At 40.0% G+C, this 16894-nt stretch overlaps 1 protein-coding gene across 4 annotated transcripts in view; it reads right to left on the reverse strand.

Annotated features, from left to right (window-relative positions):
- Positions 1-16894, reverse strand: part of HECW1 (HECT, C2 and WW domain containing E3 ubiquitin protein ligase 1) — a 277673-nt gene that overhangs the window by 21807 nt on the left and 238972 nt on the right. For all 4 annotated transcript variants that reach the window (XM_069859743.1, XM_069859745.1, XM_069859742.1 and 1 more), the window contains one exon: positions 15267-15419. In XM_069859743.1, the coding sequence (XP_069715844.1) occupies positions 15267-15419 (153 nt within the window). The remainder of the gene's footprint in view (positions 1-15266; positions 15420-16894) is intronic.

The following is a 16894-nucleotide window of genomic DNA, read 5'->3' on the forward strand; positions in this document are numbered from 1 at the left end:
GCAAATAAAATATACCAAAACTTACCAAAAAAGTAACACGAAACAAACTGTCCTCCTTACAAATACCAGTTAAAACAAAACCAGGTGTTTGTGTTTATTTCTTCCTGAAGGATTTAGAACATGGGTGAGATTCAGAGGTGGGTGAGACAGTCCCTTCAGAAAAAACAAGTTTTCCTGACAGAATAAGCAGCACAAGGGTAAATCCTGGCTGGAGGGCAAATACCTTCCTTAAACCTGACTTATATTTATCTCTCCAAGGATGTGTAAAATGCTCAGTTTGATTTCTTTCTCGCAGGAAAGATAGCTTGGGAGAGGTGGGGAATGCAAGATCTTGCTCCAGCCCTTTCTTTCAATACCCTTCCCTTTCCGAGACAATGTTTGAGTCTGAGTAACAGGCTCTGGCAGTGAGGGGAAACACGCGAGGGAGTTAATGAACAGGAAATGGTGGGATGACAGAGAGAATTAATGAGCAGGAGAGCTGCTCTGGTTTTCCTGCCTGCTGACACCATTCATCCACTCAAAAAGGACATTGTGTACACCTGCTTTCTGGCTTTTAACAACACCACTCCTTGACTCATTTGCAGAAGTTTCCACACTACCCAGCTAACTCCCTTTCCTTCTGGAGGCTGCAGGTCCCCCTGAAACAGCCTGTTTTCACAACAGCCTGTTGCAAAATAACAGGCACGTTCTCCTCAGTGGGCCTCTGCATACTTACTGCATGTCTGTGTACACAGGGAAAGACAAATCCATATGCTGTAGCAGCGACTAAGCAATAAATTCTCCTCCAATTGCAGGTGAGTCACAGGAAATTTAATTTACTCTGGTCCTTATCATATAGCAGCAGAGTGTGACAGGGCCCATAATGACCTTTTGTTACAAGGCTCTCTCTTAAGCGGTTGAATGAACACAGCTCTACTTTATATGACAGTTCTTCCTTAGATTTAGATGGAGAATGATGTGCCTTGACAAAATTGTAATCTATGCATACAGGGAAGAATAGTTTTTATCATTGTATAGGGATGCTTTGGTAACCATGCCTTTTGGGCTACATTTGCTATGGTATATGAAACTTTAAATCCTAAATAAAGGATACACCTGATGGGATTATAAAGATTGAAAATCTTGCAAAACCTTATCTCACTCAAACGTGTCAGCTGGGTTTAGGAGTGCCCTTCTTGATGCAGTAGCTCGTGAAAAAATATTCAAAGAAGAGCTTCAGAGAGATTAATATAATATGGTTCACATCAAATTTGAAAATTGCATTTTCCTTTCACAAGACTACTGAAAACATGCTTGCATCTGTAAGACAAATTTACACATACTGTTGCATCACTTTCAAAGCTTTTGACTGTGTAATCATGCAGATGAACTTTCAGCCACCTGAAAGACAAGCTGAACAAATGAGGCAACACTGTGCTACAGGACTTCTGTCCTTGGCAGCTCTTTTAAGGGAGAACAATATTTAACAGGTGGATGTAGCTGGAGACCCTATTAGTCCTTCCACAGTGGGAGAAATTGGACTTAATCTCAATCATTAGATACCAGAGACTTGAAAAGGGGGAAGGTATTTAAAAGGGCCCAGTCATGGGAAAGGCTTCACTCTGAACAAGCATCTTATTAGACAACAGATTTCAGTCATGAAACCCGAATTTGTAAGAAAGAAACCAGGCATCATGGGTTCCAGAGGTTGTAGTATAGCTTATTTTAAAGGACAGTTAAAACCTCCATTGTTATGAAGACAGTCGTTAACATTCTGAAATCCAGAAACTACTGATTAAAGGAACTAAAAATCCGTTCTTATAGCCTAAAATAGTGATTTAGCATCTTGTGATTTGGAGGGGGGGACAACACGCAGAGGAAAAGGAACTGATTTGTGATTTCTGAATTTTGGTGGAATCACTAGCATTTTTTAAATGAAGAGCTATTTATTTATTTATCTATTTTTAATGCAAGAAAGTTCTAAGAATATTTATTTTGAAAAAAAAAGCTGACCAGATTGTTACAGAAACTCTGCCTGGCCTCATACACTATGAATTTTAAGCAAAACTTGTAGTGTGTCAGGTATATGCACCAGACGTGTATGTCTATATGCTAGTAGCACACAACCTTGTGTTGGCTCCTTGCAAGACATAATCAACATGTCCTTTAATGAGCTACATCTATAGAGCAATAATCCAGCAGGAGATCAGATCATCTTTACGAAACCTGGGCAGTGGATTAAATCCTCACCTCTATCTGCCTTCGTTTACAAATACCTTTCTTTCATTTGGTGTACATATTTAACCCCTACTCCCACAAATGACAAAACATTTGAATGGACTAATGTGATGAAGCGAAGTGATCTATTGTCAGAAAGGTTAGCCATGCAGGCTGGGATAGCTGACACTGTTTTGTTTATCCGAGTTGCATCTGCAAACTTTGCAGGCTGCCTCTTTGCCACTGTGTCATTTGGTGTTGTGGCAAATCTGCTCTGCGTATCTGCATGCTCAGAGGTGGATGCTGTGGCATTCCAGCATGATGCCTCTTCAGTTCAGGAATCTGATGAGCTCATGAGTCATTAGTAGGAAAGGAATAGCTCTTATGAAGGCCAGGAGGAAGAAGTCCACAAAATCTCAGCACGATAAAGAGAATAGTTAAAATAATTACTAAATTAGTCCTGGAGGATTAAAGGGAAAAGGTAAAATAGTTCCTAAATTAGTCCTGGAGGAGAATTCCAGTATAAGGAATAGTAAGATTATTGTCGGCACATTTTCTTTTCTTGTACCCATCTTGAATATGAAGAATTCTGAGAGAGACAAAGATATAATGTTGGGTCATTTACATGTGGCACCTTCTAATGTTGTGCTGAGGACTTATCCCACCTCTTCTGATATGTGGTTACACTGGCATCCCACCTGAGAACTTACTGGGGATCTCCACACACTTCTAAAGGAATGGTAATGACCCACTTGAACAAGTTTCGTTCTTGTTTTCTTTTCAATCCCCTTTGAGGTATGTCCTAAATACTGCAACAAATCTTATCTCATACATAGTCAAAATTCATTCCAGTTTTTCAGACTGTTACTGAGTTTTTAAGTGTAATCTCCATACTTCCACTAGGAAACCACAGAAAATTCTGTCAGATAAGGTTTATTTTCCAAAGTAAACACAAAAGGAAACATTTAGGAATGTTTACCTGGAGCAACTGTTTGTGCAGATTTCCAGCCTGGAAACTGATGGATGTTATATAGTTAGAGACTACAGGGATTTACCCCTGCAAATGTTAATGGGACTTCACAGAGGATACATTCTACTCAGAGCCAAGACATTTTGTTCAGGCATCAAAAGACGAAGGAGCACATTCCTCTTCGATAATACTCTGCTTATTATTCCAGTAAAACTTATGAGATTTAATTATCTGTAACACTCATTTCAGAAAGCACTGGCCTTACTTATGTAGCTGCAATTGTGAAGTGGAACAATCCATCAGGCCTGCTTGTAGGTTGTCATGAAATGCAGAGGGTGTTCAGAGATGTGTGAAATATATGTGCATTACCCAAAGACTGAAATTAAACAAAAAAAAAAAATAAAAGGATGAAAACTGATTTCCAGGGAGAAAAATGACCTGGTACAAATAACTTTCATTAGGTTTCAAATTCTGAACTAGTAAATCTCTGCAGGTGAAGATCCCCAGGAGTGAGCCTCCTCTTGCCAGCCTTCCTTCAGATATTTTTACTTTTGCTGAGCACCTGAGTTTCCTATGAACATGTTTATGTGAGTCAACCTCTCAGTTTATTGCTGAACTGTGCATAAATTTTCGGCTGCAGAAGGCCAGTGCAATACTGACCCTCCAGTAAGTACCTGCCCTACTTTTATTCTCTGGATCTATCTGCAATTGGAACACAACAGTTCTGTTTCTCAGTACTAAAGAGTAACCACATGAAAAAGAGCTACTGCTTTCGCATGATGGAAATGTGAACTATCCATGTCCTTCTAAATCTCTGCTCTTGTACCCTGAATTAGCAACTAAGCCTCAAACCATTCCCGAAGCTTAATTTACCAGTAACTGAAAAACAATGAGATAATGCAAACCTTACTGATTCTTTGTTTAACCTAATAAAATCCTTCAAGTCTTTTCCTTGTGTCTATCTTAGCTATGTTACATTTTTCACTCAAAACGTCCTTTCATCTTACTTATAGTCTGGCTATCCCCACCATGACAGAAATGTCAGGAAAGGGTAAAAGACTAATTATGCCACAGAGAAAAAGGCATGCTTTTATCAGGAAAGCTGCAAGCTGTTCTGTTTTATCTAGAAAAATGAGGGCCAAAGAAAACACACATCAGGGAAATTCACAGCATCCCCTCAGGTTTCCCTAAACACAATCTATCAAGAGGCTACTTTCAGGAGAACTCCTTAGTTTAAGCACACGGTAGCTCCAGGTAAATGCTCAAACAGAGGAACACCTACAGCTGCATTTGCACAGCACTGCATACAAGTTAATATGGCTCACACCAAGGTAGCAGCACTGGCACTCCACACCTCAGCTGAACTGTGCCAGAGGTTGTTGCTGCAGACACAGATCTGAGCAAATCTGGCTCTAGGGCTTCCATCACTTCCATCATTGCAGGCACGCCAGCCTCAGTGTCATGGGTTTTGTCTGAGCACCAGAGACTCCAGGCACAGGAAATGGAGATTTGAATTCCAGTTCTGTCCTTGAAAAGATTAATAAAGCAGAGAGCCTCTCTATGACAACAAATACGTAGTATGTGTCATTTTATCAGTAACAAAGAAGTTCCAGGAATGTAGTGTTTGGAAAAGGGGAGGAGGAGTGCAGTCAAGTGCTGGAGTGGCTGGATCTACCTGCAGACCTATCAACCCATGGACCATAATGTATTACACAATTATCCTCCTCTGGAAGAACCCCTGGCAAAATATGGTGGCACAAACATGACTAACCATCATCAGAAACTGGGCTGCTTGCAGGGTTTAGCTTCTTTTGCTGGTAAAATGGATAAAACATACTGGCCTGTAAGACTGCTGGTAACCTCTCCTTCAGTTCTCCCCAGTAACTAAAGAGAAGATGCAGACTGAGGTATGAACTATTGGATAGAAAATTACAAAGCTCTACATTTTTTGATTCACAGATCCTAGACTGAATTTTTGACTGGCAGATCTCAAAGCAGCTTAGAGAGATCAGTCTCAATATTTCATTTGACAAATGAGAAAATGTAAGTCCAGAAGGAAAATGACTTCTCTAATGTTATCAAGAAAAAAAGTAGCAGAGACTGCAAAGGAATCACAAGGCTCTGAGCCACAGCTCAGAGTTGGTTTTTTTAGTTGTTTAATCTATTTGACGTATTTTACTTTCTTACCTTCTATAAAACAGTATGTAATTTTGTGAATCGCCTCTGGTTTCTGATCAGCTCCTTATGGATCAACTCAGTCTGATGCATATGGGTTGTTTTTTTCAAGCCAGCAAAAGAGCACTTTTATCAAGACATTTTTATTTCTTGGTTAAGTCTTTTGGAAAAGCTACAGGGGTGGGTGAGGTGGGAACTTTGTAAACATATGAATTGGTGAAATTTTATACATTGCATGATTTATGTTTGCTTTCCACAGCTTTGCCATATGTTGAAACAAACTAGTCAACCTACAGAGGAAAATCCATAGATTTAGTCATCTACCAGACAAGACTGCCATAAAAACACAAGCCAAATGACTGCACATTTTCCTTCAGTGGCTAACCATGAATGCTGAAGCCACAAGAATTGACTTATTCTCAGTTGAAGGAGGCACGTCCTTTCCAGCCTGTCTGGGGTATTTAAGCACAAGAGAGACTACTCATTAACTCACTGGTAAGCACCCGGGAATGTTTACACCGTGTGATGAGGCATAATGCAGACACTGAGCTAACTGCAAACACATTGTCTGCAGTGCAGAGCCAGGTGGACTTGCCACCCCCAGTCCAAAAGCCGTTTGCACTATGCCACAACTTAGCAAATGTTTCCTGTCCCTCAGGATGGGGCTCCTTGAATGAATAAAGTAAAAAAAACGTATGCTAAAATTCAGGCATGCTATTAATTGTTTGACAGTCTGTTTTACGTCTTGTTTTGCAAACCACTGCAAACTGACAACCCCCATCCTCTCCACGGAACATGCACAATACAGTAGACCTGGGCCTTTGAATTGCTTTTCTGAAGTTCAAGAAAACTTTAGACTTTCTATTTAAGAATCTTTCCCATACAATTAAAGAATTCCATTTTCTAGTCCATCTTTTTCAGAATGCAAGTCGTAAGTCACAATGTAAAAAAGCTTCCTTCAATCAGATACAAGACACTGAATTTACAGTCTGTCTCCCTGTTACTAAATACATCTTTTTTCACAGAGGGTGGACAGGTCAGGATTTTTCTCATCCTCCATAATTTTATTGACATTCTGAAAAATATACCTGTTCCAAGTTTGAGAAAACTGACTAATTTAATATTGCCCTTCTTCCTTTAAATACATTCAAATCACATAAATTTAAATCTTTATTATTCCCTTTTACTGCATTTTAATGTAATACTGAAATGAAGAATAATTTTCAATGCAAAAATGAAACTTTTAACTTTCAAAATATCCCAGGGAGAGACCTACGCAAAGAGAAATGCCTTTTCTACTCAAAAATGGCCCAAAGGAATTTGAGTGATTTACTGAAAACAATTCTGCTCTGCAAGCAGTCTTTCTTTTGATGTATGAATTGTGTTTACTAATAAAACAGGTTAGCTTGGGAATTTCTGCACCTGCTCTAATTGAATTTTCTTTACCTTACCAAAGTCTGAATAAAATGTAGTGAGAAAAAAGGAGGGACAAAGATGTCTGAGCAATACTTCATAGTGACAGCTCAGCCATGCCTTTCCGTGTGGCTGGAACAAGCGATATGAGGACATTCATCACTCCCTGGGAGATTTTACGCCAACACTAATAAACACACGATCACTGCCCACTCTGATGCTTCCCTGCGGGCCCACAGGCTCAGGGACAGTGTGGATTTTACCCTTCTCTCCTCCACCACTTGCAAGGGGGAGACACTACAGAGATTTTCTTGTGATACCTCCCATCACTGGGCAAATTTAACCCACAGTGTTGCAAAAGACTAAATGGCCTTAAGCATGGGAAAAAAATATAGAGACAACTTCTGTAAAACTACAACAAAACAGAGCCCCCGCCTTTCCCTCAAACAAAACTTTAATTATGGAAGAAATGCTAGACAATATGAGACTCAAAAAAGAAGGAAAGACTGAGAGACATCTCTTCTTTCAACCTGCATAGTAGATCCTCAAAAGAACTTGAAAAAATCCTCCAGCAACAAGAGAAAGTAAAGCATAGGGTAAATATAAAGCAGAATCTTTTTATTAAAATGGTTGCTGTAGAAGCACAGTTAGAGAGAGTGGTTTTCCTCTCCTTCACTTTGGTTTGCCTTTAATCTTCCAATTCCTCCTGACCCTTAATAAATAATTAACCAGCTGTCGAGGCAGACTTTATGTGCTATAGTCATATATCAAACTTAACAGGAAAATCAAAGTTTACTTAAGCAGAGAAGGCATTAAGAGAGATCACAGTGCAGAAGCAAGAGGGCATTTCAGTAACATACTCTTTTCATATAGTCTTATAAAATTATTTCAGCTGCATATTTATTTTAATATAATTTTTGTCCAGAAGATTTACAATAGTGCTTGAAAATTTCTCATGCAAACGTAATTTATTTAAAATAAGATATTGCTAGTAATTAAAATTTATAGTGTAATAGTACATTGAATGCTTTGGTTTTCTATGGTGTCTTTCATCTGAGAATTTCAAAGCAGTTCAGAGTGTTAATGTGAAACAAATGGATTTCAAGTTGATTACATACTAGGAAATCTTTTCAGCTGGAAACTGAGGCAAAGAGGTAATCACCTTATTTCAAAAACAATTGGATGTTGCTTTATGCCCACTCTGAGGTACCATATCTGATCTGATTTTTAAGAGGATGATTTTTCAGCGCTTAGCAAAAACATGATCTTTCAAAACGGCTGCAAAAATTGCCTTCTAAATTAATTCCTCCCACAAATGCAGACCCACACAACTGGCCCATCTGAGCCGAAACCCAAACTCAGTGTTTCTGACTCTCTTAATAAAACAGGCATTGAGCTATATGTTGCCTGACACAACAGCTGAAATATTGAAGTTAAAGAGATAAATGAGTAATCTGGGCCACGTACTCCTCAGAGTTGCTCTCAGTCAGTAGAGAGGGGTAATGGCTGTTTGCACACCTCCTGCACAGATGCTGTGACTACATTTCTCCACTGTTTCTATAAAGAGCCATGGAATGTGCCTAAATCCATTCTGTGAGCTGGTCAGCATCGGTATATAACCCATCGGGTCATGAGGCGATTTGTCACTTACTTTAAAAAGACTTCAATTGCAATAAGTCATTTTCCATGTAGAAGGATTAATGGAGCTTTGTTTCCTATAGATTTGCCTCTGATGGACCTACATTACATCGCACTGCCATAGCTCTGGTTCCTCCTATGGATCTCTGCTAGCACTTCCCACACTTTGGAGTACATCCAGTTTCTCCCTTCTGCCTCTCCTAAGCTTTCACAACTCTCCCTCACATCCTTAAGCTACGGAGGAAGATGATATAGCTGGTTTGCAGCCTGAGCCTGTGATGGACTCATCAGCTCACTTGTGGTAACTGGCCAGTCGAGAGGCCAAACAGAATAGGTAACTGTTGAGCTCACCAGCCCACCCTTGCTGATGCACTCTTCTGTGTATCTATCCTCTATTCAGCAATAAGTTTTGCAAAGCTTTTAGGAAATTAGTGCCTTTGAGACATTTATCTTCCTGCCAAATAGGTCTCAAACTGCTTAGGAAACTGTCTGTCAGACAGGCAGGGCAGTTGCACAAGGCACAACTCCTAAGGAAATTGGGTTCATAAAACTATCCAAGCTCTCTAAGGAGAAAGACAGCTGAGGTTGCAACATTCTTGGTTCTTCTTGGGTTTATTAAAACAAAACATGGGAAAAAACCCACCCTGCATTCTTTGCCATGTTTTAGATGGACAGTGATGGCTATGTGGTTTCTTGTTTACATGAAGTAAATAAAAGAGAAGGTCAGAATTTGACTGGGGGTATACTCACACAGCACTAAGCAGGCAAAAGGAGCTTGCTCTACCCATGTGCCAAGATTGCTAGAGCATGTAAAAGCAATCGAGGCAGTGCCAAGCCTGAAGTAATCAGCTCTGATGGTGGGCATGATATATTTTCTCAGCTCAACATTGCAGTAACCACACCAGCTGGCTTGGAGCACAGGGAAAGCATGTTTATGTCTGCATGGAGAATGGGCACAACAGGCTTGCACCTGCCTGCAGAATATGATGTAGAAATACATACAAGTTTTCTGTCTGGCTCTGTTCAGCAGCACAGACTAGAATACGAGCAGTACTGGAAGGCAGAAAGAAAGGCTAACTATCAGAACTGTATAAGGAAACTCCTGCCCAAAGCAGTTCTAAATAAGCATCAAGTTACTGTTTGTTGGGGCACTGCAGCCAGGAATCAATCTACAGCTTCTGGGGACCAGGATCATTGAGTGGTCTTCAGTAGGGTTCTGCATGAAAATATTTAATTTACAAGTCTTCAACTTTCTAATAAGTTTTGGCTAAATAAATGTATGAAATTTCATTTGAAGAAAAACAAACAAACAAACAAAACACAGCAGGACTTTTCTGAGATGGATACAATACGACTAGCAAGCTGTAAATACCTCTAAGGTAACTGTGACACTGGGTACTGCTCTCTGGCTGCATAAATGTCACAGCAAGGTCTGCGAGTGCCTAGTTGTTAAAAAAAAATGCTGTCATTAATCTGCTATGAAAAGACAGAAGAAGATGTTTCAAGTTAGCATCCCTCAGATCTCCAAATGAATGTCTGTGAACGATTTTATCAGTCTAGTCCATCTGTTCTTCTATGCAGAGACTGGGCTTCTTTTCACACCTATGGCTGTGGTTCTACATTCGCAAACATGCAATGAACTAATAGTTCTAAAGTAGACGATGTGAAAAGGATTTCTGGGATGAATCAGATAAAAGATCAGGCACGTGATCTGGGGACAAAAAGTCTAGTGTAGATGACCGTGCCAAGAGTACAGTGCTGTCTCTTGATAAAGGGTGCACCACATTATCTTACCGGACTACTGCTTGGGGCAGGACTGCTGTGAAGGAAAACTCTGGCCCACTGAGAAGAAGTAAAATAGAGCGGCTGGATTTCTACCTGACAGCAGTTTGTGAACAGAGTGTTTTGTGAACTGAAAAGGCAATGCTACTTTTATTGTCACTATTAGATTAAGTACTCATAGAAGGGAGGGGAAGTTCACAAGAAAACAGTAAGAATTGCTTTATTCTAAGAAGTATAACTTCTTATGTGGTATTACAATGACAGCCAAATCATAAACACCTGAAACTGGTAGCCACAAGAATAATGAAACAGCACAGAGATAATGCTCTTCAGGTTTGGTGAAAATGATAGAGAAATCATCACAGAAACAAACATCCGTTTCACCATTTTGCCGAGCTGAAGCTGAGTAGGGGAATACTATGGAAAATGGCAAACAAAATAAAGATCTGAGGAAAACCACAGTGTATCAATACCGTCATCAGACAAATAATTTTGTTACATTATAGAACGAACCAAACGCACTGAACAGATGTCAGCAATTTTCTAGACCTCTTGAAAATGCACCATGAAGAAAACAGGAAGAGTAACCAGTGACCCACAGGAGGATTTGGGCCTGTGCAAACTCTGGAACTAGATATTTTATTGCCAGAACTGATAAACACATTTTCTCCATCTATTATGCTTCAGCAATTTTTTTCTTTTTTTTTGTCTCAAGGTTGATTTACCCATCCAACTTTGTATTATTTAGTTATTTTTGGTGAAAAGAAGAACTACAATATTCAATCAAACCTTAGTCATTCAAATCAGAAACAGGAACCTTTTTATACCCCGGTGGAAATTGTATATCCTCTAATCCTGGACATTTTTGACCCCTGTGTTTCAACACTGCAGGGAACTCAAAGTCAGTCTAAAATCTTTTATAGGACTGTTAGTTGGGCGGAAAGTGAGAAGCTAATGTGGCAAGCTGTTGGGAGCTATTTATTAGTATGTAAGAGCTAAGCATTCAGCTGTACTGAATATTACACCTCTAACTTCGCATGTGGTTGTGATAGAAACATTTAGTATTCCCCAGTACTTCGTCTTGCAGCACATGGAACAAAATACGAGAAGGATTATTCAGTGACTCACCTAATTCAGTTGCCCAAAACACCTGACCAAAGGCAAAGACAATGTTCTTCCTGGGCTAAATTATATTCTTTTCACTAGAATAACAAAAAGCAGCTGCCACCATGTTTCACCCACTTGGAAAAGGGCAAACTGCCTTAAGTGGGGTTGTAAACAGTGTTTCAGAAAATGTTTTCAAATATTCACCAAAGAGCTAGACACGTTACCTAGATCAGATAGAATGGCTCAATGGATTAGAAGCAGCTCTTATGGCTCTGAGCTTCAGGTACATCCTGTAGCATGCAGATAAAAACATCAAAATTCGTAGGTCTAGAGAGCTACAACTGTGTCCTTTCAGACAGAGGGGGATTTAAAACAATTTTTTTAAAGTTTCAAAATGTGTGATATCTTGTATTTTATGTGTTCAGCAGGCACATATGTTAACTGAAGGAAAAAGTCTTATTCAATGGAAGCTTGCGGGAAAGGTGTTAAATCTCAGTTTCTCCATAAATGAGAAATATTTTCCAGTCATTATGTCTCTTTCTTAACTTGGCACACATACAACTACTCTGTGCTTTGATGTGCTTGTTTTGGACTCAGAATGCTGTTTGTACAAAGAGCAAGGCATGAAATAAGCCATTAACAGGGGCAGCACTGTAACTTTTGGGCCAGAGGAAAAAGAACAGTGTGTTTCTCAATTCCGCCAATATGAATAAAACTTCCTATCTTTGCATATTGTTGTATTTATCTCAAACTTGCCACTGTTCACTTAAGGAAGAAAAAATATAAAAGATTTTTGAGGGATTCTTTTGCTAGCCCAGTTTCATAATATAGCTGTGTCTGAATAGGTCTTGCAGAGTTACAATGCAGAAAACACGTCAAGGGTAGATTTCACATACACGATTAAGCCCCATAGCACCAAAAGGCATACAGTTCAAGAAATCTGCAAATCCAAACCAAATGTAGTTGTGTGGTTGTCATGGCTGACATCAAACTTCAAGCTTTGACAAGACTATGAATATTAGTTATCTGTGTCCCTGGGATCTCAAAACTGATTCATCCATCTATGTTAACTGATGTCTCGTAATAGATTTGGGAACAGGAAAACAATTTTATTTTTTGCTTGCTAGAGGGAGGAGGTTTTCCTGGAATCATATGAACAACTAAGTCTGAGAAACAGAAGTTGTAGCATTGATTTTGGTGAGAACAAGGTTGGAGAAAAACTGAGAGCTTCAGAAAAAAAACATTCCTCATAAACAGATAATGACAAGTTAGCACAGTACCCTCAGAGAAGTTAGCCTATAAAGCCTTTATGGAAGAATCATACTCTTTGAGTTTTGAAAAGCTTGAACCAAATCCTATCTTAGCTGGCTGCACGGACTTCTGAACACAATACTCAAAGGCTACTCATGAATAGCTGAGATCAGTCAACAGACCATAAAAACATTTAGAATGTGTAGATATCTAGAAGCCAATCATGAAACTTATCGGGCTAATTATAAACTGCTGGTCTCAGCCAGCTATTTCCATAACTAGTTCTGGAAGTATTTCCAAGCACTTACTGGATTGCTTATCTTTCCCTTGGGTTCTGCAATCTTGTCCTACTTACACTACTTTATGCACAAACCTCTTAATTCATAGCATTTATTTCCTTATGCAGGCCAAGGGACTTCATTTCTCCTTCCTATAAAAACAAAATGAAAAATGCCCAAAGCCCATATAACATTCTGTGTACAAGAAGCGCGTATAGATACGTGTAGCTGGAGAAGTATCCTAAGTGTGTGACTACTAATTTTTGAGTGAAATGCTAACTGAAGTAGAAAATCATATTAGGTGTTTTTCTGCTGTTCTAGATGCCCAGGTTACCTTTAAAAATCTGCCCGTTCTAGGCTGAAATCTCTCAACTAACAGAAGAACAAAATGAGCGGATCAAACAAAGTATGTACTTCTTGCAGTGTGATTTATCACTTAAAAAAATCACAACTCAATTCTTTGTAACAACAGTATTTATAACAGATAAGAGTAAGCACCTATTTCAAATACCACTGAGACAATATGGCAACACGATCTCTGGAGAAAAAGGCTGGTGTCCAGCTTGCTCACAGTGTGGGCAGAATGATCTTCGGTTTCATAGAATCATAGAATAACCAGGTTGGAAGAGACCCACCAGATCATCGAGTCCAACCATTCCTATCAATCACCAAACCATGCCCCTTAGCACCTCGTCCACCCGTGCCTTGAACACCTCCAGGGAAGGTGAATCAACCACCTCCCTGGGTAGCCTGTTCCAGTGCCCAATGACCCTTTCCCTAAAAATTTTTTTCCTAATGTCCAGCCTAAATCTCCCCTGGCAGAGCTTGAGGCCCTCTTGTCCTGTCCCCTGTCACTTGGGAGAAGAGGTCAGCTCCCTCCTCTCCACAACCTCCTTTCAGATAGTTGTAGAGAGCAATGAGGTCTCCCCTCAGCCTCCTCTTCTCCAGGCTAAACAACCCCAGCTCTCTCAGCCGTTCCTCATAAGGTCTGTTCTCCAGCCCCTTCACCAGCTTTGTTGCTCTTCTCTGGACTCGCTCCAGAGCCTCAACATCCTTCTTGTGGTGAGGGGCCCAGAACTGAACACAGGATTCAAGGAGCAGTCTCACCAGTGCCGAGTACAGAGGGAGGGGTTGCACCTGCCTAAAAAGTCCTGTGCCCCGAAATCAAAATGCATCTTAACAGTTACAGTCTCCTAAATGAAAAGTTTATCCATGCTGCCTGTTTAGCCAAACAAAGGACTGTATTTTTTCTTGAAAATTAGGAAGTCACTGTATAATGTCTAATGAACAGGACTGCAGTGGGAGATGGACAAGCTGTAAGAATTAAGCCATTCTTTTTCTGCTAATGTCAGCAGAGAAACAGTCTAAAACATGGATCACTGTTACCATAATGCTCCACTGCTGGAAGCTATAATGCAAAAAAAAAAAAACCCACCCCAAAAATTCAGAGGCTAGCTCCCAGCAACATCCTTTTTTCTACACTGCAACCTTAACAGAAGTGACAGTACAACCATTTAGTTGTTCTTCATCTCCTGCCCACTGGAAGTCAAAACAAAGGAGGACCTGTTTACAAGAATAGAAGGGCACTTGCTACTTTCAGTTTGAAAGGGGCCTGAACTGCCTTCCATTTTAAAAAAGGATGTCTGAGAGGAGCCAGTGAGATTGCTAAGACAAAGAAAAATATAGGAACAAACCCATGTGGCAGTAGTTCTTTGACAATGAAATCCCCCAGGGGATCAAAGGACACCCAGGGCTGGCAGCCCATGCTTCACTGAACCACATCTGAAACTATCAAAGGGAAAACAATTCCCAAAGATGGACAGATCTGGAGGCATACAGAAAAATGAGATTACAATATGTATTCAGAATTTTTGATAAAGAAACAAGATCAGTCTTTTTTTTTTTCCGTTTGCACACATATTTGGTAAGGTGAAGTACCTGCTTGCTCTGCTGGCCTTGTCACACACAAGCAGGGACACTGTCAAGGGCAGAAAGGGAAACTGTTTTCCCTGGGCCTTTTTTAAGGCCTGTAGTAGGTACAGAGCAGCAACATGGCTCTTGGAGAACACTGCATGGCTTCCAAGCACAATACTGCTTGATGTACAGAAAGACATTTGCTATTCTTAGAAAGGGACCAAGGAGAGGAGGCCTGGATTAAGCAGAACTCTTCTTCCTCTCCTTTTCCCATTCACAAGAACTGCACAAACTTTAAGCCCCAAGCAATGTGAGCAGGACATTTTAATAGTAGTACCTCATCACAACCCATTTTTCAGAGCTTGCTATTGTATTTACACTTACTCCCTCTCTTCCGTCTCCCAAAATACTTCCCGCTTCTTTCCAGCAGAATTAATGATATTTGTATGCAGTCTAGTCTAAACCAGCAGCTTTAGTGTTTTGCATTTCCATTTCTGTATTGCTCTAAAAGGATTGTTCAATTCTGCATGGAACATCCTTACCATTCCAGGTGATTTTCAACAAAGGCAGACATGGGGCTGATCTGTACAGTGTATGTGTCGTTGGCTGAATACTCGAACAGCCCATAATAGGGATTGAAGAGCTCCTGAGACAGAAGGAAGAAGAATTCTCGGGAGGGGCCGCTGTAGTCCAACCTGGAAAGGAAAAGGTAAGAAAGATAAAATGAGGCTGATTCCCATTTGAGGGAATTTCCTGGGTTTTGGCTACAATGGCTGCTGTCTAATACCTACTCCCGTGCAGTGAAGTGTTTCTAACATGGTCTATTTCCCCTCTTAAAACTTGATTCTGAGCCCTAGACAAGTCAGAATGTTGAAACTTCACCAGCATCCAGGTTGATCTGGGAGGAATCATAACTCAGAAACATCCCTTAAGTAGCTTCTTTTCCTTTGTTCTACAAGCTTAGTAAACAGGAGGTACAAAGCTCAGCCTTGCCTTAGCTGGCTGGCTAGCAGAGGGCTAACTCTTTAGTGAGTGGCTTTCAGCTGCCTATGAACACCTGGGTTCACAGACCGGACAGTGCAGATAGAAGCAGAAACTGCTCTTTCCCTCCTAGGTTGAGATGTAACCAAAGATACAATCTAGCCCCAAGGATGGTTTCTTAGCTATAGCTATAACCTAAAGGTCAATGCCGAACAACACCAAATTCTAACAGAACTGGATCTCTTAAAATAGAATGGTGATTCCTCAGTTGTTCCATCCAGGTTCTTCTACTTTTACACTTTTGCAACATTTTCAAATACATGTGACACACCTTAACCTGTGCTTTGCTATTGCACGGTTTTGCTCTGTAGAGTCATCTTTTTTCCTTTTTTTTAACTCAACTTTTAAATCAAGCTGTTTCCAATTATCTCAACTTGAAAAATGAAACTCCAAAAAGCTTTATGAATGCATTAAACCCAACTGTGATGGATTTAGTAAAAACAGATCGGCCTCTAATAATGGTAGGTAGGATTTTCAATCTAAAATAAATCTACACGTAGCAAAATGTACAAATTATTTGTAGCCTTGTATCATGTGTGCCAAAAGATTTTCTGAGGTGGGCACAATTCCTTCTACTTAACAAATGTAAAGTAAGTGGAAAACTGTAGCTAAATCAGAATGCTCTGCATTATTTTTGAAGTCATGCAAGCATAACCACATGGAGTTGAATAATCGATCTGTGCAACTAGAAAGACAATAAAGGGAAGGCTGGCCCATCCTCCTCTGTTTTACATCTGGAGATCCAGTACTTCACCCTTTGAGCAGTTTAGCTCTTGGATCATAAGGTGAGACTAAAGTCACAACAGCAAAAGAGGACAGTAATAAACCCACATGAACCACTAGTGCTAACCACGTAACAGATTGGGTTCAATGGACATTAAAATACTGGGCTAAGCCTGGTGACGGCTGGAGTAAAGAACTACTAAAACCACCTGTCTATATTCAAAAACCTCCTAGGAGAGACTAGGTATTACATCTCTGGGCAACACATTAACTCATCATAAAGCCTTCATAGTTCATTTTTAATGTCATTTTAGCTGTGAAACACATGGGAAGCTGTGCCAATACAGCATCATGTGGCCATACAGCATCAACTCTTCTTTTCAGCAGGGAATTGGTATCTTGGAAT

This window comes from Phaenicophaeus curvirostris, chromosome 6, assembly GCF_032191515.1.
Source record: "Phaenicophaeus curvirostris isolate KB17595 chromosome 6, BPBGC_Pcur_1.0, whole genome shotgun sequence".
NCBI lineage: Eukaryota > Metazoa > Chordata > Aves > Cuculiformes > Cuculidae > Phaenicophaeus > Phaenicophaeus curvirostris.